This window comes from Phaseolus vulgaris, chromosome 4 (assembly GCF_000499845.2).
Source record: "Phaseolus vulgaris cultivar G19833 chromosome 4, P. vulgaris v2.0, whole genome shotgun sequence".
Classification (NCBI taxonomy): domain Eukaryota; kingdom Viridiplantae; phylum Streptophyta; class Magnoliopsida; order Fabales; family Fabaceae; genus Phaseolus; species Phaseolus vulgaris.
In genome coordinates this window covers 5,987,729-6,014,070 of record NC_023756.2, presented here as the reverse complement: position 1 = coordinate 6,014,070, position 26,342 = coordinate 5,987,729, and the positions used below count along the sequence as shown (strand labels likewise).

At 33.0% G+C, this 26,342-nt stretch overlaps 2 protein-coding genes across 2 annotated transcripts; both read left to right on the top strand.

The window, feature by feature from the left end:
- Window positions 1-11,523: 11,523 nt before the first annotated feature.
- Window positions 11,524-14,288, top strand: LOC137837082 (glucan endo-1,3-beta-D-glucosidase). The gene has a single exon (XM_068645938.1). It carries the CDS (start codon window positions 12,114-12,116, stop codon window positions 14,100-14,102), a length of 1,989 nt encoding a protein of 662 aa, XP_068502039.1. The 5' UTR covers window positions 11,524-12,113; the 3' UTR covers window positions 14,103-14,288.
- A 7,305-nt stretch (window positions 14,289-21,593) lies between these two features.
- On the top strand, window positions 21,594-26,001 carry LOC137837081 (golgin candidate 2). Its single transcript, XM_068645937.1, has 6 exons — window positions 21,594-22,065; window positions 23,461-23,583; window positions 23,658-23,828; window positions 24,127-24,208; window positions 25,178-25,242; window positions 25,401-26,001. Exons 1-6 carry the CDS (start codon window positions 21,790-21,792, stop codon window positions 25,701-25,703), a joined length of 1,020 nt encoding a protein of 339 aa, XP_068502038.1. The 5' UTR covers window positions 21,594-21,789; the 3' UTR covers window positions 25,704-26,001.
- Window positions 26,002-26,342: the final 341 nt, after the last annotated feature.

The following is a 26,342-nucleotide window of genomic DNA, read 5'->3' as shown; positions in this document are numbered from 1 at the left end:
TAGAAGTCAAGGTTATGAATAATTTAAATATATCTTCATCCCTTAACATTTTGAAATGTCTTTTAAGAGAAAAATAATGATGAAATTTCAAGTTCTAAAGTGCACTATATCACAAATAAATGTGATTATTGACTCTAATAATGTTATTTCAAAAAAAAATTATACAACTCTAACAAGTCAAACTCCTTTCTAATCACAACAATAATGTATTATTTGTGCTTTCATGTGTGGTTAGTTTTACCTTATTAGTTTTAAGTTAATGCTTATATTGTAAAATAATTTTATCGTTTAAAGAAAGTTTTTTGGTCATATTTGTTGATTTTGGCTTAATCCCAAGTCCCACATCGGTGGGTTCTGTTTGGGAAGGAGGTTGGAGGGTTATAAATTAACATTTCCTCCTTCACTGTTATATATCCCAATTTGTAATATCTTCTCCCATAATAATAAAAGTGAGTTGTTTAAGCTGTGCTAAGAGATTAGGTTAAATTGGCCGAACTCCGTTAACAATTTTCTGGTGTGTTTTTTTCTCTTTATCTCTTTTATTATTCCGCTCTGTTTATTTAATATTATTTGTCGGGTAGCTCTGTTAGGATTCTGTTTTAGTGGGGAAATTACCCGTTTTTCTCGACAAGTGGTATCAAGAGCCGAAGGTTCGCCCTTGAGTTGTTTGAAATTATTTGTAATATTGAATATTATATTTTGAGTTTGTAATGGAAAATCAAGAAGAAGAAGCGAAGGATGTATTCTGAGTGTCGGGCTCCTCGTCACCATGGTCGAGGTTCCCAGTGTCCACCTTGAAATTGACAGTGGAAATATTTGATGACACTGGACATTTTGGCATGTGGCAAGGAGAGGTCTTGGACTCTCTTTTTCAGCAGGGTTCTGATATTGCTATTGAAGGAGAGAAACCAGAAGAGGTAGAGGAGAAATACTGGAGCATCATCAACCGGTTGGCATGCGGAACTATTCGATCTTGCCTGTCCAGAGAGCAGAAGTATGCTGTAAAAAATGAGACTTCTGCACACAAACTGTGGAAGGCATTGGAGGACAAGTTTCTGAAGAATAGTGGTCAGAACAAGCTCCTGATGAAGAAAATGTTGTTCCGATTTGACTACCAACAAGGTACTACTATGAATGCACACATCACTATGTTTAATCAATTAGTAGCAGACCTGTTGAATTTAGATGTGAAGTTTGAGGATGAGGATTTGGCTTTGATGTTGTTATCATCTCTACCTGATGAATTTGAACATTTGGAGATTACGCTCCTTCACGGGAAGGAGAATGTGTCGTTAGATGCTGTTTGTTCTGCTTTATATAGTCATGAATTGAGAAAGCAGGATAAGATGAAAATCAAATCAACGACATCAGAAGAAACATTGGTGGCAAGAAGTCGTCAACACAGCCATACAAAGGGGAGAAGAGGGAGGTCTAAGTCTAAAGGTCGAGTCGTTGCCAAAGATGAGTGTGCTTTCTGTCATGAGAAAGGACACTGGAAGAAAGACTGTCCAAAACTGCAGAAGAAAGGGAAGGCTCCGCAAGATGCAAATGTTGCAGAATGCAAAAATGATGTGGAATCAGATATCTCTTTAATTGTCTCGCTTTCAGCATCATCTTATCCAGATGAGTGGATATTGGATTCAGGTTGTACCTATCATATGTGTCCCATTCGGGAATGGTTTTTTGAATTTCAAGAACTCGATGGCGGGGTTGTTTACATGGGTAATGATAATCCATGTAAGACAACTGGGATAAGTTCAATCAAGCTGCAGAATCATGATGGATCCACCAGAATTTTGCGGGATGTACGGTACGTGCCAAAGTTGAAGAAGAATCTCATCTCATTGGGGGCTTTAGAATCTAAAGGCCTAGTTGTGACGATGCGAGATGGAATTCTTAAAGCAACTTCAAGAGCACTGGTGATGTTGAAAGGCGTGAGGAAGAACAATCTATATTACTATCAAGGTAGTACAGTGGTGAGGACAGTAACGGTAGCAACTTCTAGCACTAAGAAGGATGTCGAGGCAACGAAGTTGTGGCATATGAGGTTGGGACATGCAGGAGAGAAATCCTTGCAAATTCTTACCAAGCAGGGATTGTTGAAAGGTACGAAGGCTTGCAAACTTGAATTTTGTGAGCATTGTGTTCTGGGAAAACAACGAAGAGTGAAGTTTGACACTGCAATTCATAATACCAAGGGTATTTTGGATTATGTGCATTCAGATGTGCGGAGACCTACCAAGACTCCGTCAATCGGAGGTAGGCATTATTTTGTCACTTTTGTGGATGATTTTTCCAGGAGAGTTTGGGTGTTTACTATGAAAAACAAAAATGATGTGCTTGAAATTTTCCTTAAGTGAAAAGCTCAAGTTGAAAACCAGACAGGAAGGAAGATTAAGGTTCTCCGAACAGACAATGGAGAAGAATACAAGAGTGATCCGTTCCTGAAGGTATGCCAAGATTGTGGCATAGTTCGACACTTCACTGTTAGAAAAACACCACAGCAGAATGGGGGTGTCGGAGCGTATGAACAAGACACTTGTGGAGAAAGTTCGTTGTATGTTGTCTATGTTGAAGATGGTTGCTGCCCCTTCAAGATTGTGTTTGATGAAGACTTATATGTACATTTCATTTGTATTTTGCTTTGCTTTAAGTGTGTCTTAGGTAGTGCTTAGAGGTTGTCTAAGAGTGGGCTTTTTGCTGAGTAACTCACCTCATAACCACTGGCCATGTGATAATAACAAACATAAGTTTTATTAAACTGTTTTTCACATGTTTTACAAAAAACACGTTTACTGCATAAAAATAAATCTGTTCTTTTCTAAATAAACAGATTCATTTTTACACTGATGCCTTGGCTAAGTCTTGTGAAAATTAGATTTTGTGCATCATGTATTTTGACTAAGTCTTCTATCTTTCAAAACGACTGAGTTTTAAATAGTTAAACTTTCTCTGTTTTCGTTTTGAAAAATAAATCTGTTCATCTGTAAATGAATAGATTCTTTTTGTCTCTGGTGCCATGTCAAGCTTAAATGATTTCCAGTTTTATCTCAGCACCAGAATGGTTGACTAAGTCTCCTCACTTAACAAATTCTCTAACTGTTTTTGAAAATATATCTGTTCATTTTATTTTCAATCTGTTCATTTTATAACAGCTTTAACTGTTTTTTAAAGTTCTGTTATAAGTTGGTTTTCTATAAAATGCAAACTTGTTTCTGAGTTTAATAATCGTTCATACATTTGCAAAAACAAGTTTTACAGCAGAGAATCAAAAGTTTACAACGGATTAGCATTTGTTCTTCAAAGATTTCGAAAATCACAAAGTGCTTGTTCTTGGTTTGGTTCCAAAAGCTTGGTGTGAGGTGCAGCTACTGTTCTAGCAATCTTGCCTACTGGTTTAAGGCAGATCTTTGTATCCTCAATCAGGTGTAGTCGTTTCACTTCTCATCTCCTGTAATAGTTTGGTTGAACACTCTTCTTGATAGGTTTTCTTGAAGAGTGGGTGTGTGCTGAAATAGGTTTTTTCAGCAAGAGTACCTAAGTTCTTGTAGGTTTCAAGAACAGTGGGAATTGTACTTGGTTGTGCTGTGTTTTAGTGATTTCCACCTGGTTTTGGTGAAGACTGGATGTAGCTCAGTTGAGTGAACCAGTATAACTGCTTGTGTTCATTCTCTCCCACTCTCTGCAATTTCGTTTCTGCATAATTGATAAAACAGCAAAGAAACAAGTCTGTTCAATTGAAAATAAATCTGTTCTTTCTGGGCACTGTGCATACTGTTCTTAATTTCTGAAAAAGTTGTTTGATTCTGATAAGAACATATAAAATCTGCTAAAAGCCACTGCAAACAGATTGACTGTGATAGGTTGCTCAAGAAATTGTCAAAGCTATTAATTGAACCTTAAACAATTGCTTAAAAATTGAATCTTGTTGTTCTGTGATTCATTGTTCTTAATTTCTGAAAAACTGTTTGATATCAAGAAGAACACTCACAGTTTGTTAAAAGCCACTTGAACAGGTTGATTGTAAAGGTTACTCAATTAATTGGCATGCTATCAATTGAACCTTAATCACTTGCTTGAAACTGAAGTTTGCTGTTTTGATGTTTCACTGGTTTTTGTTCTAGTATCAGTGTATGCATCTGGAAAGTCTATCTGCATAATCTTATGATTAACCTTGCTGTATAAACGCTTTTCAAACAAAAACAGTGCTGAAATAAATCTGTTCATTTTCACATAAATCGATTTATTTTCTGTAAACTGTGTTAAACACTGTTTCTGCGAGAAAGTTTTAAAAGGTCAATTCACCCCCCTCTTGAACTTTGGCACTATTAAACCCAACAGTCTAATGCCGAGTTAGGCAGAGAGTTTTGGGCTGAGGCTGTGACATACGCTCAACATCTCGTCAATCGTTTGCTATCAGCTACTATAGATGACAAAACCCCGTTAGAGGTATGGTCTGGAAAACCTGCAACTGATTATGATTCTTTGCATGTTTTTGGTTCTATTGCATATTATCATGTGATTGAATCAAAGTTGGATCCAAGGGCAAAGAAGGCTCTTTTCATGGGCTTTAGTCCTAGAGTGAAGGGATACCGTTTGTGGTGTCTAGAGGCAAAGAAGACGATTATCAGCAGGGATGTTACCTTTGATGAATCTGCCATGTTAAAGAAGGTAAATCCAGAAGGAGCTGACAGTACTCCGCAACAGGTGGAGTGTGCCCGGAAGCAGGTGGAGTTTGAGCAGACAGTGGTGATCCCAACACGAAATACCACAAGTGACTCTCCTATGGCAGAAGAAGAGTCAGATGAGGAAGAGGTTCCTACCCAAGAATCTCAACAACAATCAACGCCAATTGCAGTTACAAGACAGAGACGAGATATTCATAAGCCTGCTCGTTTCATGGATATGGTTGCCTATGCACTTCCAGTTGTTGATGACATTCCATCCACTTACCCAGAAGCCATTCTGAGTTCAGAGAGTGGTAATTGGGCAGGTGCGATGGAAGAGGAGATGCAGTCTTTGAAGAAGAACAAGACGTGGAAGCTGGCACAATTACCAAAAGGTAAGAAGGCAATTGGGTGCAAATGAGTATTTGTAAAGAAAGAAGGATTTCCTAATAAAGAAGATGTTCGCTACAAGGCAAGGTTGGTTGTTAAAGGCTTTGCTCAGAGGGAGGGAATTGATTATAATGAGGTATTTTCTCCAATTGTTAAACATTCCTCCATTCGAATTTTGTTGGCCTTGGTAGCACAGTTGAATTTGGAGCTTGCTCAACTTGATATAAAGACTGCGTTCCTACACGGTGATTTGAAGGAGGAAATCTATTTGACTCAACCAGAAGGATACAAGGTTGATGGTAAAGAAGATTGGGTTTGTAAACTTAGCAAATCGTTATACGGACTGAAACAATCTCCGAGACAGTGGTACAAACGATTTGATAAGTTCATGAAGGATCAGAAGTACAAGAGAAGCAAATATGATCACTGTGTGTATTTGCGCAGACTTGAAGATGGTTCCTACATTTACTTACTCTTATATGTTGATGATATGTTGATTGCAGCAAAGAGCCAAGTTGAGATTGACAGGTTAAAGGCTCAGTTGAGTAAAGAGTTCGAGATGAAGGATTTGGGGGAAGCCAAGAAGATTCTTGGCATGGAGATAAACAGGGATAGGGAGAGGGGAAAACTTTGGCTGTCACAGAAGCAGTATTTGCAGAAGGTACTACAACGTTTTGGTATACACGAAGATACAAAGCCTGTAAGTACCCCACCTGCTCCTCATTTGAAATTGAGTAGCCGTTTATCTCCGACGACTGATGAAGAACGAGAATACATGGCGAAAGTCCCATATGCAAATGCAGTTGGAAGTTTGATGTATGCAATGGTGTGTACGAGACCAGATATTTCACAGGCTGTGAGTGTTGTTAGCAGGTACATGCATGATCCGGGAAAGGGTCATTGGCAAGCTGTGAGATGGATTCTACGGTACCTCCAAAATACCTTAGATGTTGGATTGGCATTTGAGCAAGATGAATCACTTGGTCAATGCATAGTTGGATATTGTGATTCTGATTATGCAGGTGATTTGGATAAGCGACGGTCTACAACTGGCTATTTGTTCACTTTAGCAAAAGCGCCAATTAGTTGGAAGTCTACCTTGCTGTCTACGGTGGCTTTATCTACGACAGAGGCAGAGTATATGGCGATTACAGAGGCTGTGAAGGAAGCAATTTGGCTTCATGGGTTGCTTAAAGACTTGGGAGTTGGTCAGAAACAACTTGAGTTATATTCTGATAGTCAGAGTGTTATTCATTTAGCAAAGAATCAAGTCTTTCTTGCACGGACAAAGCACATTGATGTTCGTTATCACTTTGTGCGTGAGATTCTCGAAGAAGAGGAGATTGTTCTCCAGAAGATTCACACTACGGAGAATCCTGCAGATATGCTCACCAAGGTAGTTACAAGGGCCAAGTTTGAACATTGTTTAGACTTGGTTAATATCTTGCACATTTGAAGTTGGCGTCCGAAGGCGCAAATTTGAAGCTCTGCAAAGTTTGTTTTTGTTATGTTTTGAGAAGATTTGTATTAGGTGGGACTTGAAATTAAGCCAAGGTGGAGATTTGTTGATTTTGGCTTAATCTCAAGTCCCACATCGGTGGGTTCATTGTTTGGGAAGGAGGTTGGAGGGTTATAAATTAACATCTCCTTCACTGTTATATATCCCAATTTGTAATATCTTCTCCCATAATAATAAAAGTGAGTTGTTTATGCTGTGCTCGGAGATTAGGCTAAATTGGCCGAACTCCGTTAACAATTTTCTGGTGTGCTTTTTTCTCTTTATCTCTTTTATTATTCCGCTCTGTTTATTCAATATTATTTGTCGGGTAGCTCTGTTAGGGTTCTGTTTTAGTGGAGAAATTACCCGTTTTTCCCGACAATATTATCATTTTTAATATACTTATTATTATTAATATAATTTATACATATTAATATAATTATTATTAATAATAAAAAAATAAATTATATTCATATTATTAATATTATATTCATATTATTAATATTATATTCATATTATTAATATTTATTAATATTATTCATATTATTAATATTATTATAAATATTATTAATACTAGCGGGCACACAGGCGCTCTCCCGCCTGTGTATTCGCATTTTTTATTTTTATATAATTAAATACAAAATTTAATCAAATTAAATAATATATTATTATTTATGTTAATTTTTTATTACTTATATTTATATTTATTTTTAATTAAATATGTTTAAAACAATTATAAATCAAATGTAATATTATTGAAGAACTTAATATTTTAACAATGTGATTCTTACCTAAAGAAATTGAAGTTATTAATTTAATTATAAAAGAAACTAAACATCTCTATATAAAAAAATAAAATAAAATGTATACATTAGAGAAATAGGAAAAGCAAAATAAGATAAATAAAAGAGATGAAATAAATTAGCAATACACAATTTCGGAATCTCAACATTAGGGTTTTTGAAGCATTGAGGAGACGGAAGACCTAGTGAAGTGGCGGTGATGAAATGTGAAGAAGAACAACAATAGAGTTTCAGAATCTCAAAATTAGGATTGTGGAGACATTAACATGTTTTTATATTATTTCTCTCTCACAGTTTTCTTATATATCACTCTTTCATAATCTCAAAAATTTTCTTATATATCACTCTTTTGCCTAAAAAAATTAGCCGTCCATAAATCCACATTTCACCCCTCTCTCTCTCCACTCTTCCCTAATAAAAGGCACCAATCTCTCAACTTTCCTGCCAGTTAAGTGAGAACACATAAAATAAAATTTTAAAATTAAAAATATGTTTATTTAATAAAGAAGAATATCAGTTTAAAACAGAAAAGTAATCAATTTCTCCACTATCCTACCAGTTAGGTAATAACAAAAAATAAAATTAACGTACCAATTTCTCCATTAAGTGAGAACAAATAAAATATTTTACTTCCAAATGATAATAAAAAAAAGTGGATCTTTAACAATAAAAGATTTTCATCTATGACATCAAAATATATTAATTTTTCAAAATAATATTAATTATTTATTTTAAAACATTAATAATCAATACCCTTTTTAACACTACCTTAATAATAAGCACCCCTTTCTATCAAATCTCAAACTAACAGCGAATATAAAAAATTAAAAATCAAATAATAAACTTGTATCTATTGATTTTTTTTTTGTTAAATTCTTTTTGTTTTAAAAAAATTAAAATCTACTAAGCGTTTCTGTTATTATACAACAATTAAATATACACATTTTTATATTACAAAAATATTGAACAAAAACAATTTAAAAAATGAATGATTCCATTAGAACTCAGATCAACTCAAAGATAATGGTATTTTTAAAAAAGGTTGGTATAGTTAGTGGAGAGGAGAGAGACGTAAATAATAAATTATTATAAAAGAACGAACAAAAAAGATAAAAAAAAGGGAAGAGGAGAGAGAGACGTAAATAATAAATTATTATAGAAGAACCAACAGAAAGAAAAAAAAAAGATAGAAAGGGAAGAGAAGAGAGAGCACCTTTCAACATAAAAATATAAAAATAACTACAACTATTCATTATTTAACATAAATTACTAATCCTAATCAATTCAAGAAAGCCATTACAAAAGGGTTACCTCCACATGGTCTATATGGTACCCCAATGACTATATCCTACAAATGAGGCAGAGTTCTTATCGGATTTGATCAATTGCTTCAATAACCTAAATTCAAACATAGCAAGACAACCACCAATTCATTATATGAACATTTGGAATGTTGTTGCGTTGGGCTGCACACGGAAAATAATTATTGGTGTGATCAGATATCCAACTTCAAGTCCCATTACCCTTGTTACAATCTCCATATCTGGTTTTGTGTTTTCTTTAGCAGCAATGCTTGCATCACTAAAATCATGTCCCACAAACCACATCTTGAAGGAAGCACTTTTCACCTCTCCTGTTCATGTAGGCCATTCTTCATGAAGCAACCAAGGTTGAATATATCAGGAAAATTCAAAACAAACCTCTCACAAATACAAAGATAAAAATGTTATGACAGATACAAATCCCTAACTGCAAGTATTTTTTTGGGTTTGCAAACAATGTCTTAAAATCTCACCACACCAAAAATAGAAAACAAATAAAAGCTATAATTAAATAATAAAAACTATAATTCATGGATTTGAAGTAAAATTAATCGAGAAATTGAAGGCAAAACCTTGTTAATGACAATGCAAAACGAACTTGCAACGAAGCACAATGTGACTGAGAAAGATGATGAAATCTTCGCGTGACTTGGGGTGCTTGGATTGCTCCCTCTTTTTCTCAGACTCCCCCTCACGGTTTTCTTTTGGCTTGAAAAAAAATCAAGTTTAAAGAACTAATCGCATGAAACCACACATCGACTTCTCGATCTTGTTCTCCACTTTCTCTGGAAAATAAAAAGCAACATCCACAAAGAGACGGAACAACATCAACAGAGAGAAAATGAGAGTTTACATTAGATTTCGTTGATTGAAGGAATAAAAAGGTAAGAAATGAGGAAATGAAAAATCTATTTGAATCAAATTGAAAACTGTTGTGTAAATCAAATGATAAATTGTTCTGCATCAAATCGAGAATTGCTCTCGCTAATTCAAATTGTTTCGTTCTGCTGATTCAAATTGTTTCGTAAATAAAATGAAAAACCGTTCTGCTGATTCAAAAAAACAACAAATAGAAAATTAAACTCAAAACTGTCTACAAAATAACCAAAAACGGTTATTTAGGAGAATTCTCTTTATATTTAACTGTTCTTTTAAAAAAATTATATATAAAAAAAACAGTTATAAAATAATAAAAATAAGAATAAAATATTAATAAAATGTAACTGATTTTGAAAATAAATTAAATCGCTCATCCACCTCTCTTTTAATTCATAATTGTTCTTCTACATCTCTTTCAATTCAAAACCACTCTTCCACCTCTCTTTCAATTCAAAACTGTCCCCACTACGTATACCAAATATTGTAGAAAAAAATAAGAAATGACACAATGACCATAATACAATAATAAAATTAAATATTAATATAAGGATAAAATGAAAAAAAATGAAGAGCAGTTAAGAGGGGAATCCCTTTATATATAGGTATAGATTATATTCATGTTATTAATATTAATATTGTTAATATTATTAATAATAATAAGTATAATAAAAATCATAATAATACTAAAGAATTTGCTTGGTGTATCCGTATGTAATTACATACGGAAAAAATCCGTATGTAAACCTGTTTACATACGGATTTTAATTCCCGCTCTATGGCGCCAAAAGTTACATACGGATATAATCCGTATGTAATTACATACGGAAAAAACCGTATGTAATACCTGTTTACATACGGAATTTAATCTATATGTAATGTTGATTTTACATACGGATTTTGATCCGTATGTAATAATTTGTATGTAATTCACGTTTTTCTTGTAGTGAAATACAATATTTGTGGATAATTTATTAAGATTAAAAGTAATAAATTCTATCATTTTTATTAAATTTGTATTTTTTATTAAAATTAATAAATAAAACTAATCAGTTTACAAATCAGCTTAGTTTTTGCTCAAAAATAGTAAATGATATATTGCATAACTCTTTATTTTTTTTTATTTTTTTGGATAATCTATTACATCAAATGATATATTTCCATATACTTTTTGAATTTTACAGTTATTTTTTAGGTGTTTAACCAGCTCATAAAATTGATATTTGTACTCACTTATATACAATGAATTGTCCTCGTCCCTAGTCGACGTGGGATCTCCAACAGTTTCATGTAATAGGTATTTACATGTTGATTAAAAATTAAAATACTTTAAATGTGGGATAGTTAGCCAAATATTCTACTTGGTGCGTTATTTTACATTAATTAATACTTATAACTTTTTTAATTTAAACATTTATTTTTTAAAATATATGTAACTTATCTTCTTTACTTATTCATACATATGTTTAAATAATCATACATATGTTTATCTCATTATATTAAATATTTTTATTTCTATTTAAAATTCTAGATATATTAAAAAATTACTCTTAGATATTAAATTTATCACCCTAAATATAACTCGACAATGAAAACTTTTAATTGAAATATATATACAATTTGAAGGGTCCATTATCAAAATAGTTGTTTGTGTGGAAAAGTGTGTAGTGGAGAGCACATCCTTCCTCCATGCTTCTATTTTTGGGTGTTGACTTCTTCCTCTCTTTCATACCAAAAAAAGTAAGACACTCGAAATAGAAAAAAAAATAAAATAATTAATTTTAGAGACATAAATAAAAAATTATTTAAGTTTTCTCTAATTTTAGAAATTAATTTTACAACAAAATACAACTTTGTGTATATCATAGACGAGAACGAAAATTGATACATGCCAAGACTTTTCCAAACAATAATATCTTTTGGCTTGCTATCAAAACTTCCACATGCAATATGATTCATATGTGTATTGATCCATAACTTGTGTTTATCTTGTTCAAATTCTTCACTTGTGTGCACATAAATCTGCTTTTACGTGGGGCTGGTTTTTTATTTCTGCATCTGAATTTGGTATGTTCCCATTGAGAAACTTCTGTTTTGCTTCTTGGCATGGTCACATTCACTCATCTTTCTGCCCAAGTTTCACTTCCTTTCAATCAATCATTCAATCCTCTTTACTCACACCCTTCCACAGTTCATTCATCAGAAATTTAGAATCATTCATATTCTTCAACATCATCATCATCATCAACACACCAAAACAAAACTTTAACCTCAACTTGTACTAAAAGCCAGTTCACCAAATCAATAAACTATGGTCAACTATCCAGCAAGTATCCTCCAAAAATCCAAAATCCAAACACCTCTTTCCTACTCATAACAATTTAATAATCAACCAGTTGTTGATAGAGTAGCCGCCAATAATGAAAAAACACCTAGTCTAAGTAACAAGTGCATTGACCTCATCCTCTCCAAAACCCTTATATACTCACACCATTCAAGCATTCATCATCATCATCACCACAACCAAACACCACTTCCACCACCTTCTGAAGCAGCAATGGCTAAGCAAAACAAAACTCATTTCATCTTCCCAGAGACACAATCCACTGTGCTTCCTGATCCCTCCAACTTCTTCTCCTCAACCCTTCTCTCAAAACCACTCCCCACCAACTCTTTCTTCCAAAACTTTGTCCTAAAAAATGGTGATCAACCTGAATACATTCATCCTTACCTCATCAAATCCTCTAACTCTTCCCTCTCTCTCTCATACCCTTCTCGCCAAGTCAATTCTGCTTTCATATACCAAGTCTTCAACGCTGATCTCACTATCTCATCCAAGCAAGGTTCCAGTGGGAAACACCTTATCTCCTCCTATAGTGATCTCAGTGTCACTTTGGATATCCCTTCTTCCAATCTTAGCTTCCTCCTTGTTAGGGGAAGCCCCTTTTTGACTGTTTCTGTCACCCAACCAACCCCTCTTTCCATCACCACCATCCACGCCATTCTCTCATTCTCTTCAAACAAGACTAACACCAAGCACACCTTTCACTTCAACAATGGTCAAACATGGATCCTTTATGCTTCCTCCACCATCAAGTTGAGCCACACTCTTTCTGAGATCACTTCTGATGCATTTTCTGGCATTGTCCGGATAGCCCTGTTGCCTGATTCTGATTCAAAACACGAGGCGGTTCTTGACAAGTTTAGTTCTTGTTACCCCGTGTCTGGGGAAGCTATATTTAGAGAACCCTTTTGTGTGGAGTACAAGTGGGAGAAGAAAGGATCAGGAGATTTGCTACTCTTGGCCCACCCTCTCCATGTTCAGCTTCTGTCCAATGGAGACAATGATGTCACTGTTCTGGAAGATTTTAAATATGGAAGCATTGATGGGGATGTTGTTGGTGTTGTTGGGGATTCGTGGGTTTTGCAAACAGATCCCGTGTATGTAACATGGCACTCAACCAAGGGAGTCAAAGAAGAATCCCATGATGAAATTGTTTCAGCCCTTTCTAATGATGTTGAAGGCCTAAACTCATCATCGATTTCAACAACTTCGTCATATTTTTATGGGAAGTTGATTGCAAGGGCTGCAAGGTTGGCATTGATTGCTGAGGAGTTGAGCTACCCTGATGTGATTCCAAAGGTTAAGAAGTTTTTGAAGGAAAGCATTGAGCCATGGTTGGAGGGAACTTTCAATGGGAATGGATTTCTACATGACAAGAAATGGGGTGGCATTATTACCCAACAAGGGTCCAATGATGGTGGTGGTGATTTTGGATTTGGTATTTACAATGATCACCACTACCATTTGGGGTACTTCCTTTATGCAATTGCAGTGCTCGTTAAGCTTGATCCAGCCTGGGGTAGGAAGTACAAGGCTCAAGCCTATTCCATTGTGCAAGACTTCATGAACTTGGACACAAAACTAAACTCCAATTACACACGTTTGAGGAATTTTGACCTTTATGTGCTTCACTCTTGGGCTGGAGGGTTAACTGAGTTCAGTGATGGAAGGAACCAAGAGAGCACAAGTGAGGCTGTGTGTGCATATTACTCTGCTGCCTTGGTGGGGCTGGCATATGGTGATGCTCGTCTTGTATCCCTTGGATCAACACTAACAGCATTGGAAATTCTTGGGACTAAAATGTGGTGGCATGTGGAAGAGGGAGGGAGTTTGTATGAGGAAGAGTTCACAAGAGAGAACAGGATCATGGGGGTTCTGTGGTCTAACAAGAGGGACAGTGGACTATGGTTTGCTCCTGCAGAGTGGAAAGAGTGTAGGCTTGGCATTCAGCTCTTACCATTGGCACCTATTTCTGAAGCCATTTTCTCCAATGCTGAGTATGTGAAGCAGCTTGTGGAGTGGACTTTGCCTGCTTTGAATAGGGATGGTGTTGGTGAAGGATGGAAGGGATTTGTATATGCCCTTGAAGGGATTTATGACAATGAAAGTGCATTGCAGAAGATAAGAAACCTTGCAGGTTTTGATGGTGGAAACTCTCTCAGTAATCTCTTGTGGTGGATTCACAGCATAGGAAATGAATAAGAAGGATTTGGTCATTAGACGCTCAACATTGAACAGGAAACACTGCTGGTTTGGCTATTGTTATCATTACTTCTATTATTAATTATTAATATACAAATAAGTCCATGATTTCTGTATGTGATATCTGTTTGTTACAAATCCTTGTTATATGAATAGTAATATATATAGTTATGGATGTTGCTTTCATTTTGGTTCAACACTCTGGCACTCATTGCTGTTGACAGCAATTACTCTGACTAGAACTAATAAAAAATTTAAATTAAATACATATTTTAAAATTTAAATTATACTATTATATATAAATTTTAAGTATAATGATTCGGCATATAATTAAATATAGATTATAAGACATATAAGTTGCTTATCTTATTATATTATTGTATTATTGAACTATACAATTTTGAGAAGATCTCACTTAATTTTTAATTTTCTAGTTGATCTACTATATCTTATTCCTTCTTATCCTTGGACATCTTAACCCTAAACCCTAAATACAAAATATCAATTTAATCGCATGCAAATTCACATAAAATTTAAAAGTTAAATTGAATTCGAATAATATATGATTCTTATTAAAAAAATTGTTTTTTTTTTAAGAGTGGGTGGTTATAAACGTCACATGAGTAATCACTTACACACGGATAACTAGTTTTGCGTGCGTCACATAAGTAACCACTTACAGACACACAGGTAACCAGTTTTGCGTGTGCTATGAGTCATATATTATAATATAAAGTCAGTGTCACATTCTCATCAAATGTCACGTCTGAGACATGAATTAATGTCACGCAAGCGATGTCAAATCTGTGTTGGTGACAAAGGATAATAATAAAACATATTTCAAAACATTTCTTTACATTTTTAACTACATTTATATAAAATTATTAACTAAACATTAGGTCACTCACTATATTAGTTGAACAAAAAATAACCCCACCCAATTTAGATCATAATTCTTTTTTTACCTTAATAATATACTTAACTTCTTTTGAGAACTCTAATTTTTATATACAAGACTTTATTGAACTTATATCAAATAGCAGCCTTTCACTTCTTTTAAGAATAAAAAAACGGTTTTTTTTTATAGATTAGTATATATATATAATAAAAATTATTTTTAAAAGATATAATACATAATATAATTTATAAATATATAAAGTAATTTCATAAGAAATTTACGTTCTCTTTTATCTTTTTATATGTTTTAAAAGTAATTGTATCGAAGGATCTAGATACTTCTCAAGACATATTTCTCGTCCTTAATTACTCTAAAGTCTCTTACAAAATGGATGAATTTTAGAAAAAAAATCCTATTAGAGGATATATAAAGTAAATAGGATTTAAGTAATTCATATATAATATATAAGGAATCAAATAAATAAGATATATAATATCAGGTAACCCATAATTTTTACAGATTCTTCATATGAAATATATTTTATAAAATTATATTCCCGTAATTAACAATTCTCCTGAATTTTTCAAAATTCAATCTAAATTCAATTCAAATCCAAATAAATATTTTGAATTTAAAATTCATATTATTTTAACTAGATTAAAATTGTTTAGATTTCCAGATTAAATCTAAATTAAATCCAGTTTGTTAATTAGATTTAATTCACTTTGTCAATTACATTAAATTCATTTTGATATGGACACAGATTAACTTGGCTTAAACTAAGTCTAAGCCGACTCAACCTGGATGCAGACCAACTCGACTCGACATCGGCCTAGGCTCGGGCTTGCTCGGGTCGATTTCGACCCTTGCCCGGGCTTGCTCAGGTCGATTTTGGCATGGGCCTGCTCTGATCGACATGGGCTCGGGCCCACTAGGCTCAATATCAGACTTGGCTCGCTCGGCTTGACATCGACCCAGACCTACTCGGCTCGTCATCGGCCTGGGCCCACTCGACTCGACATCAGCCCTGGTCCGGTCGTCTGGATATCGGCCCGATCCCGCTCGACTCAATATCGGACCCGAAAGACTCAGCTCGACATGGGTCTGGACCGGCTCAACTAGACATTGACATGGGCCAACTCAGCTCGACTTTGGTCCGAAATGACTTGACTCGACTTTGGCCCATACCGACTCAATTCGACTTGGGCCAGGACGACTCAGTTTGACATAAATTTGGGTCGACTTTATTCAACTCGGGCCCGAATTGTCTTGGCTCAACCTGGATCGGGTCAAGTCAAAATCCAATCCAAAATACAATTTGGATAATTTTAAAAGGTATCCAATTTATATCTAATACATATCCAATTAAATGGATTAAATTTAAAATCCAAAAATATAAATTTAAATTTAAAATAAATTCATTTAAATAAATTAAAACTAATATAAATTTAAATAATTATGGTGGAATTTGGATTTTTTCCAACCTTACCTCTCATCACCTCTCATCATAATAAAATGTTCTTCCCTATAAAAACAGATGTCACATATATTAGACTCACTGTTTCTATCATTACTTTAAATATCTTAAGTCTAAACTATTTTGAGAATCACAATGTAAAGTCAACTAAAAATATTATTAATAACTACAAATATGGAAACTTTTTTAAAGTTGGAAGATTACAATTTTTTTTTTCTCAACTAATAATAAATAAATAAATAAAAAGAATCAGAAAGAATTGAAAAATAGCAAGTTGGTAAGTTAACATCATCCAATAGCAGCCCTGATCTTTATCGGAGTTTCTGTCAAAAGGAAAATGACACTAAAAAATGTGTTTTATATATAAAAAAAAAGTATAAATTATAATGAACAAAAGTAAATATATTTAAAGTTTATGAGAATCATTCAATATTTATTATGCAAAATAGACATCTTTGTTGGTATGCAATCTAATTAAGATTAAAAAATAAAGGACAAGTCAATATATCATTTTTCATATGCAATTAAGTTATAAAATTTAAAAGTATAAAAGTATAATTATAATATTGTATAATATATTTTAAATAAATAATATGAAAATAACTAATGTCCTATTATAAATGTATTATCCATTGATTTATTAGTAGTTTTATAATTAATTGTAAGAGTAGTTTTATTTAATCCCTCTACAACATCCGTTTACTCTTTTTGTGACGATAGTTTTACTACTGTAATAAATTTATGTTTAGTCCTTCAATAAGTTTTATTAATTATTAATATGTATAATATATTTATATTTATATGATAAAGTTAAATTTTAAAAGAATATTGTAATAAATTTATGTTTAGCCCTTCAATAAATTTTATTAATATGTATAATATATTTATATGATAAAGTTAAATTTTAAAAAAATATTAATCATTATTGCTAAGTATAATTAGCTACTGCTAACTATAATATTTAACAATTCTACTTAATTTTTTTCAATTTATTTTACTTTCTGCAAATTATTTTATTTTTCATTAGATGTTTTATCTTTTTTATTTTTTATGTTGTTTAACTACTATACCGTTTATTAGACGATTGTCTCATTAGATAGTCTATTGTGCATTTTGCTTTATGTTTTACTTTTTATTTACATTATGTAATTCAACCCAATCTCTCTCTTTTTAATTTATGAATAAAAGAATAATAAACAATGGATTCAATCAATATGTTTTCACATGTATTCAACCAGGGTTGACCTTATACTACATTAGAGTGAAACTTTATTTTTGGTTGAAAAATTGGATGCAACTAGACAGTTATGATATATAAATTGTAAAATATATAGTCTTTAACATTAGGCTTGAAACCAAGAAAAAACAAGGATGAACTTTTGGATAATTTTTTTTTATGTTTTTCGTATAGAGTATTAGCATAAGAAAGATAATCAAACACGGAAATCATTAAAAGATTAAGAGTTTTATTATAAAAAAAAAATTCTAAAAGAAGATTGATTATTTAAAACATAAGTAGGAATGTGATTAACAACATAAGTAGTAATAGCATAATTCCAAAAACTTTAGGCAAATTATTTTTGAAAGAGAATGACATGAGCGACAAACAAAATATGCAAATGTTTTCTCTCAACAATACCTTTTTGTTGCGGGGTTTCAATGCAAGATTTTGTATGAAGAATTCATTTAGATGCATAGAAATCATTCGAACAAAATTCTAACCCATTATCAGTACGAAATTTTTTAACATTGGTTTCAAATTGAGTTTCAACAAGATTAATAAAATTCTTTATTCTCTATCTAACGTCAACTTTATTAGTCAAAATGACTTATTCAGGTGAATCTAGTATTATCATCCACAATGGTAAGAAAATTCATACATCCCTAAAAAGAATAAAATATTATAAGGGTCCCAAATATTTAAATGCAAAAGATCAAAAGGCTTAGGAGTAGTAGAATTACTAATAGGAAAAGGAAATTCTTTTTCTTGACATAATGACAAGCGTTACAAACATAAATTTCCTACTTTGTATATCAGAAAAACTCTATTTCATAAGATTCATTGTATCATGCAACAATGTCAAATATCAATATCCAAAATGCTACAAATAGGGTGAATATAAATAGAATTAAATTTTTTACCAATGTTTCTCTTGGAACAAAAAAGATAAATGTCATATATAATATTTGTTATACCAATTGTCTTATTGGAGATACCTTCTTGAATAATACAAGAGTTAGGTAGAAGGTAATCATAAAATTATTTAGGCTTATTAGCTTTGATCCATAAAAATATTAAGAGTGAAAAAGGAAATGTAGAGAACATTGTGATGAAAAATTTGTTAGTTAACTTAACATATTGAAGAGTCAATGTTTCATGACCATTAGGTAACTTGATAGTAATTAGTTTTACAGTTTTCAAATCTAAAAAGTAATTTATTTGAACCACATGATCCTTTCCACCATAATCTATCACCTAAGTAATATCATTATCAAGAAAAGGCATACTTGGGTTCTTTAGTTCTGGAATACAAGTAGAAATGGATCCAGTATAAGCAGTATCTGAATTTTAATAGTTATGTTGATTTATCAATCTCAACAGAGCTTGATATTGTTCTTAAATGAATTTTGTTTCTCCATTTTGATTGTTATTGTCACTAGCATCACACCTATCTTTATCAATTATGGTGGCATTGATGTTTTTGTTTGAGTTTCTACAATTAGTTAGAAGCTCGTGTTTCTGTAGCACATGTCGACTGTATGACTTATTTTACCACAATTTGAACAAACTTTATGATTACAAGAAGTCTTTTCCTTGTTATCGGAAACACTATTGAGATTCTTCTCGCGAAAACAAATATTCTCAATGTGGCCAATTTGTCCACAGTATCCGCATTGAACATTGTTAGCAACATTGTTATTATTAATAAAAGTATTCTTTACTTTTAATTGAGATCTCGAATGACTATGTCCCTAAGAATTTTTCTTTTTCATTGGACAACAAAGAAAAAGTTTTTTGAGATAGGTGGTAAAGGATCAAGTAGAAGAATGCGTGATTTGGTGTTTCCATATTGTTCATTAAGAGCACGTAGAAATTGCATGTCTTAGTCTTCAAGTTTTTTCTTGGCGATGATGTTAAGAATTGTAAGTGAATTTACAAACATGGTTTGCCCTGAAATTTTCAATTTCATCTCATATAACACATAACTTTGAAAAGAATTTGGTGACAAATTGATCTTAATAACTAAAAGAAGAAGCTTATTGTTGAAGGTCTATCATGTGCAACAAATTGCCTTGTCCATGCCTGACTTATGATTATTCCAAATTTCAACAGCATAATCCATCCAAATAATGCATTAGCATATACTCATAGATACATAATTGATAAATCATGATGCCACCATATCGATGCATCTTTTCCTTGAATAAAAAGTTTGATTCGTGGAAGCAAGTGGATAAATCACTTTATCTATAAATTGCAGCCTGTTCTTTGCGCTCAAAGAAATAACCATAAAGTAGCTCCAAGAATTTTAATTAGAAGAATCAAGTAAAGAAGAAACCAAAGAAGTATTAGGGTTCTCACTAGGGTGCAGATACAAGAAGCTATTAGTTACTGGACATATATCTTAATCAACTTTATCCATTAGAGTGATGTTTTATAGAGTACTTCAAATACCATTACAAAGAAAATAGAAGGAAAGAAAATAAAAGAGAGAAATAAGAGAAGAAAGAAGAAAGATTAGAAAGAAATTCTTGTTATTGATGTGCAAAGCATTGATGCAACATCGTCTTAAATAAGATACAAAAGAAGAAACCCACCAAACTATCTAGAAAAAGAAGCCCACCGGATCATTTGTAGAAAAAGAAGTTCATCATATCGTCTAAGCATAACACACACGATAAGACTATCTAAGCATAACTTACAAGCAGATAATTTATATATGAAGCAAATCAGATCGTCTAAGCAAGCGTGAATCGAATACGGGTTGACATGTCCCTGACAAGTCATTTGTCTACACATGGCTTGTTGCAATTTCTCATTAGTTTTTTGCAATTCTTTGTGTCCTCTTAGAGCTTCTCTATCAAATGATGTGACATCTCTACTTATTTTGTAATCGCTATTGTTCTACCTCCTTTGCTATTTGTTTAGCCTATGCATTAACCCATTGTAACTTTCACATGGTATCCAGGATTTTTGGAAGGTTGGAACATGACCATCTTTGGTTTGAATGGTATGTCTTTGATTTCTCATGATTTTATTTTGTGAAGTCTTGTAGAGGTAGAAACAATTTTACCTAGCCCTACGATGACTATGTCTCAAACTCCCAAAATCTCGGTAACAGAATCATAGTTCCCACCAATCTGATCGAGATAACGTCATATGACTAACGTACTCATTACTTAAAGGGCGACTTATGATCAACAAACGTATATCTAGAAGGCAACATGCCTTTACTTAATGCTGAGACTTTAAATTTCTCAATATTCATGAGATGTCCTTTCACCATGTGTTTAATAAACTATTAGTGATTCTAAGTACATAATGATAGATATATTAATAATGATACTTACATAAAATGTACTGGTTGATTAGGTCAAAATGTGGACAATTTATAACATATTATCTTGTTAAGTGTGTAACTATCTTCAATATTTTTGGATAATTTATTTTATTGTTTTTAATCTTAAAATATAATAAAAAATAAATAGAAATACAAAATGTATATATTAAAATTAATTGGATAATTTCTTTTTATATTGTTATAGATGAAGATACACTTAAGAATAAAATAAGGATATAGATGAATAAATTAAAGGAGACTTTCATATTTCGTTAAAAATGTATGAAGGAATAAAATTTACAGGAGGAGCATTGTTAAGGGATAAAATGTATATTAAGTTAACCAATTAATGTCTTACATTATTAAAAAATTAAGCAAAATTCTATTATTGAAATATATTACAATGTTATTATATAAAAAAATACAAATTTTAATTATTATGTTTTACTTTTATCAGATTAAAACAAATTTGTTATTTCATACCATACATAATTCTATAATATAATTCGAAATTAACAAAGTTATTAGTTTTTACAGTTTTTTAAATAGTAGAAATGCTCACAAGAAAATGAAATTTAATTTTGATTTACAAAAGCAACAAAATTGGAATTCCGAAACCACCCCAATTCCCAACTCCCAACTCCCAAATCAACCACCGCAGATCGGAAAAAATGGAAGGTAACTGAAGAAATTGAGAGAGAGAGAGAGTGAGAGAGAGAGAGAGAGAGAGAGAGAGTTAGCTTGAAAGGCATGGCTGGCTTACTGGCATGGGCGGTGGGAGGTGGCGCAGGAAAGGAAGCGGAGGACGATTCCATCATCCCAATCCTCTTTTCCGAAGATCAGCAAAGGTACGTGATCGAACTGGATCAGAAGTTGGGTTCTCTCCGCCGTGTGATCCATGATCTACGGCTCAGACTGCCTCCCCAGGACATCTCCGAGAGCCTCCCGCACCTCCACGCTCACTCCCTCGCCTCCAACGCCGCCCTCGCCCTCCAACTGAACTCCCACTCCGCCACGCGCCAACAGGTCCTTTACTAATAAACCTTAATTGCATTTTTACTCTCTCATCCAAATTCCCCAACACGGTTGCAAATACTACTGTGTTATTATGTTATAGAGGAATGCTAGCAATATCACTCTAATGTTCTCTTAATTTTGATGAAAGAGACTCAGAGTGTGTTTGGGTTTGGAAACTGCAAAAATTCAATTATTCAATATTCGATTATTATTATTATTGCATGTACAATTGATTATGTTGCTATAATAGATTGTAATCAGAATCTTGCCATTAGTGTGTTGAAGAAAGGTTGGGTTAATTAATTTCATTTGGAAACAAAATGTGAATCAGTTTTTATATAAGAAAAAGAGTGTATGAAGCTGAGAGGGAAACACTGTTGGAAAATAATTACAAAAAAATAAACTTATCTTTTCAGAAAATAAAGTTTCTTACACATTTAGATTATTGTCCTAAATATACAATTGAAATTACAAACTGCTTTTTTATCCTAAAAATAGCTGAAATTGGCAAAAATAATTTTTGCCAGACATGCTCTAGTTAAGGGAGAGATGAAATCTAGTAAAAAAATTATTTTTCAATAAATTTCACCTAATAGTAAAGAGAGTGTTGTTAGCATTCTTCTTTGTCAGGGATTAATCCAGCTGAGCCTGTAGCACAACCTTTGTCTGGAATTGAAATATAGGTTTGGTCTGGGTTACAATTTGTATTGATTGAACAAAAAAATTTGTTAGATTTCCAAAATTATACATTTTGGAAGAGTTGTATTTGGACTACACCTGTTGAATCTCTTAAGTTTTCTTCCGTTGACAATTGTGTCCCTCCGTCTTGATTCTGTCTAATTTTAAGTCGTTGATTTGCTCAGAATGAAAAGATGATCCTTTTGATGTCCATTACTGTGTAAAAGCAAGAAGAAATGTTAGGAATACTCTATTTGATATACTCTTTTGAACATGCTGTTTCTTATTGGGTGAAATTTATTGGACATGTATAATTCTCTGGGTTCCAGGTCTTAGTTAATGAACATTTACCCTGAGTTTGTAGTTAACAATAAATATAATCCAATGTGTTAGAAAGAACATATTTAAGAGTGTGTTCTTAGCAGTACTCTAAAAACAATAACTTACCCCATGAATCACAAACACAACTATCAAATATTCTGTGTTTTCTTGCTGGTTGCAACACTGTATTTATTCATTTGCACGTATGCCATGTTGGCAAATTCAGTTAAGTATCAGATGAAATCAAGATAAGGGGACTAAATTATAAACAGAAGAAAACTTGATGGACTCAGCTGGCACAACTGAAACTTGTGAAAGTGAAAGAACACAATTGCAATACTTGGGGACTAAAATGATACTAACCTAAAATACTGCTACGACTAATGATGATGATTTTTGTTTCAGGCCCAACTTAGAGAGGTGACATTGAAGGAAGAGAATGCGGCATATGAAAATGCAATATCGGATTGTGAGGTTAAAATAAAAGAGAAATTGCAGGAGGCTGATTTACTAAGGACAAAGTTGCAGGTTCTGATTGTGAATTGATTGTGATTTGTGAGGTTGAGTTTGGTTCAATTGATTTTTTATTTATTTTGTTATAGGAGATGGAAGAGACTGAGAAGAAACTGAAAGCTGAGGTGGAGAATACGAAGCAGCAAGTATCTGATGGTTGGGATGAAATGAAGGCAAATTCTAAAGCTGGATTTGATGTAGATGCAGAAGCATCGAGATCAGCTTTACTAGATGAATTGGAAGAGAAGAAGAAGCAACTGGTTCGTTAATCACAGACTCTTTTATGTGCTCAACTTAACATGATTACAAGGACCATATGATCTATGCTATATAATTTTAGGTGTAATTTAACTACTTATGTTGATACTTAACCTAATTGAGAGTTTTATTTTCATATGTTGTCAATAGAAAGATGTTATATTATCAATCAGTTAGAAATTACACTAGATAGGACTTTTTACTAATGATGAATACAAAAGTCAGCATCCTTAACATGTATGACAATCTATGATTGGATATATAATTAAGCACCAAATTAATAACCCTCATTTCATCCAGAGTTCAATGGAGGCTGCTGTGAAACAGTTGGAGAAGAAGTGGGCAAAAGTGCAGGAAAATACACTTAAACTACCTTCCCCAGGTATGATTTCTTATCATATATAGGACTCAAAATCCACATTGGAACTAAGTGTCTATGATGGAGTTTGTATAGCCTTAGTTCTTCTACTACAATGGCTAGCTTTTGTTGTGTACTTTTCCCAAATTTCTTATCATAAATCCACATGTAGGAGAGAACCATGAAAGGATAAATCTGGGATCCCTTGAAAGTGGAAGTGGGAAATATATCACCTGCGCGGATGTTAATATACCAATTATGAAGCTTTCAGTGCTTGGAACTGCAAAAGGAATAGTGATATTTATTAGAACCCGGTTATGACAGTATGTCCGTCTTATATTATTCTTTTTTCCAGATTTCTGTGCCGTAATTGTGAATGCAGAGGACTTTGAATGATTAAGTCCATCATGATGATGACATAAAAAATTCAGCATAGGAATGGGTTAGGTGATTTCCTGTATTTTAGATTTTGTTCAAACGTTGATTCGTGTGTATAAATGAGTTACGGAAACATTTTGCATATTCATAATAAATTTCTAGTAATATGATTATATCCTGCCACTGCATTTCTGACGTAGTAATAATTTTCAAAATGCTGATACAAAAATCTGATTGGATTTAAGAGTGTTTCTTTACTGGTGCCAAGAGACTGGGTTTTTCAATTGGTTCGATGTATCTATTATTTTCTTGCCTCTGTTGTTTCCATTGTAGCTTTAGTAAGATTCAAGGGTACTCCCGTTTGTATTCTTTTTGAATGATTTTTTATCATTAAGAGAAAGAAAGAACTTTAGTTGGGGAGACTTCAATCTTGTTTCATATCTGAATAACATTAGATACTATTTCATGCTCTTAGAAATCCACTAACCATAACCGGACATAAATATAATTTTGATTGCTTTTGTGGTGTTAATTCTCCTACTGATACTCTACACTTGGGAAGCACCTTGCCCGAGTTTATGTATTTTTTGGCTCTAAAACGTTCTTGTTCTGCAGCACAAAGAGAGAAGACATTGGATAAACAACTTCATGGTCTAATTGAGCAACTGGCTGTTAAGCAGGTCCTTTTTACACTTCATTGTACAGTGTTTGCAAATTTCTCCCTCCCTCTGGTTTTTACTAGAGAATTTTGTTTTTGACAATGTCTAGTTGATAACTCTTTGATTGATTATTTGGATGTGAAAGTGTTTAACTGGTTGTCTTACTCTCATACATTCAGGCACAAGCTGAGGGCTTACTTGGTGACATGCATTTGAAAGAGATGGAACTGGAAAGATTGAATGCGCTATGGCGGCAAACAGAAAACAACAATTTGGAGGCGAACACTGCTGCTAGGAATCGTTTCGGTAAAAGCTCCTCAGATAAGTTGCACAGTTTGTCAGATTATGAAGGCCATCAGAGGCTTCCTTATCACTCAGCAGGCAGAACTGAAACCCAGCAGAGGCTTATGCTATTCAGGTCTGCATTTGTGCTCTACATTTTAGCTTTACATATTCTGGTGTTTATCAGGATATCCTTTTAACCAGCATTGATTGACAGATCAAAACAAAATGTTAATGTTTACTCTGCATGTTTGAATCTTTGTTTCTCCTCATCAGATATCCCTTGCACATATATACAGAAGTCTGTATAAATGTTTTTCTTTTCATTCATGCTTTGAAGTGTGATCAAAATGTAGCATCTATGCGTACAGTAACAGTTGTAGCAGAGATAAGTACAAGAAAATTCAATTTTTGCAGCAGAACATGTTCGGAATGTAAAGAACCTATGATGTAATAGCTTCGTTAAACTTGATTTAATTTGATTTACTGATGACAGAAGATGGCGTTCCAAAAAGTAGTTCAAGTGATTGTTACTGAGAGTCCAAAATCTGATCAGAATTACTCAATGTTCAATTAAATTTCACGAAGCTAAGGTTTTTATGAACACCAAGACGATTAAATTTAGTTCATAACACCGAGCAATGAAATAGATAAAATGTTAACTAACGTGATGGGTTTAGCAAAAGGGATTATCTTGTAATAATTATTTTAACATTAGGAGAAACTATCTTGTAATAATTACAACTACTAGGTTGAGTTAGTTAAAAGATTAACGTGGTGTCTATGGATGAAAATAAACTGAAAATGGCATGTCTAGAAATGAAAACACCAAATAGTAA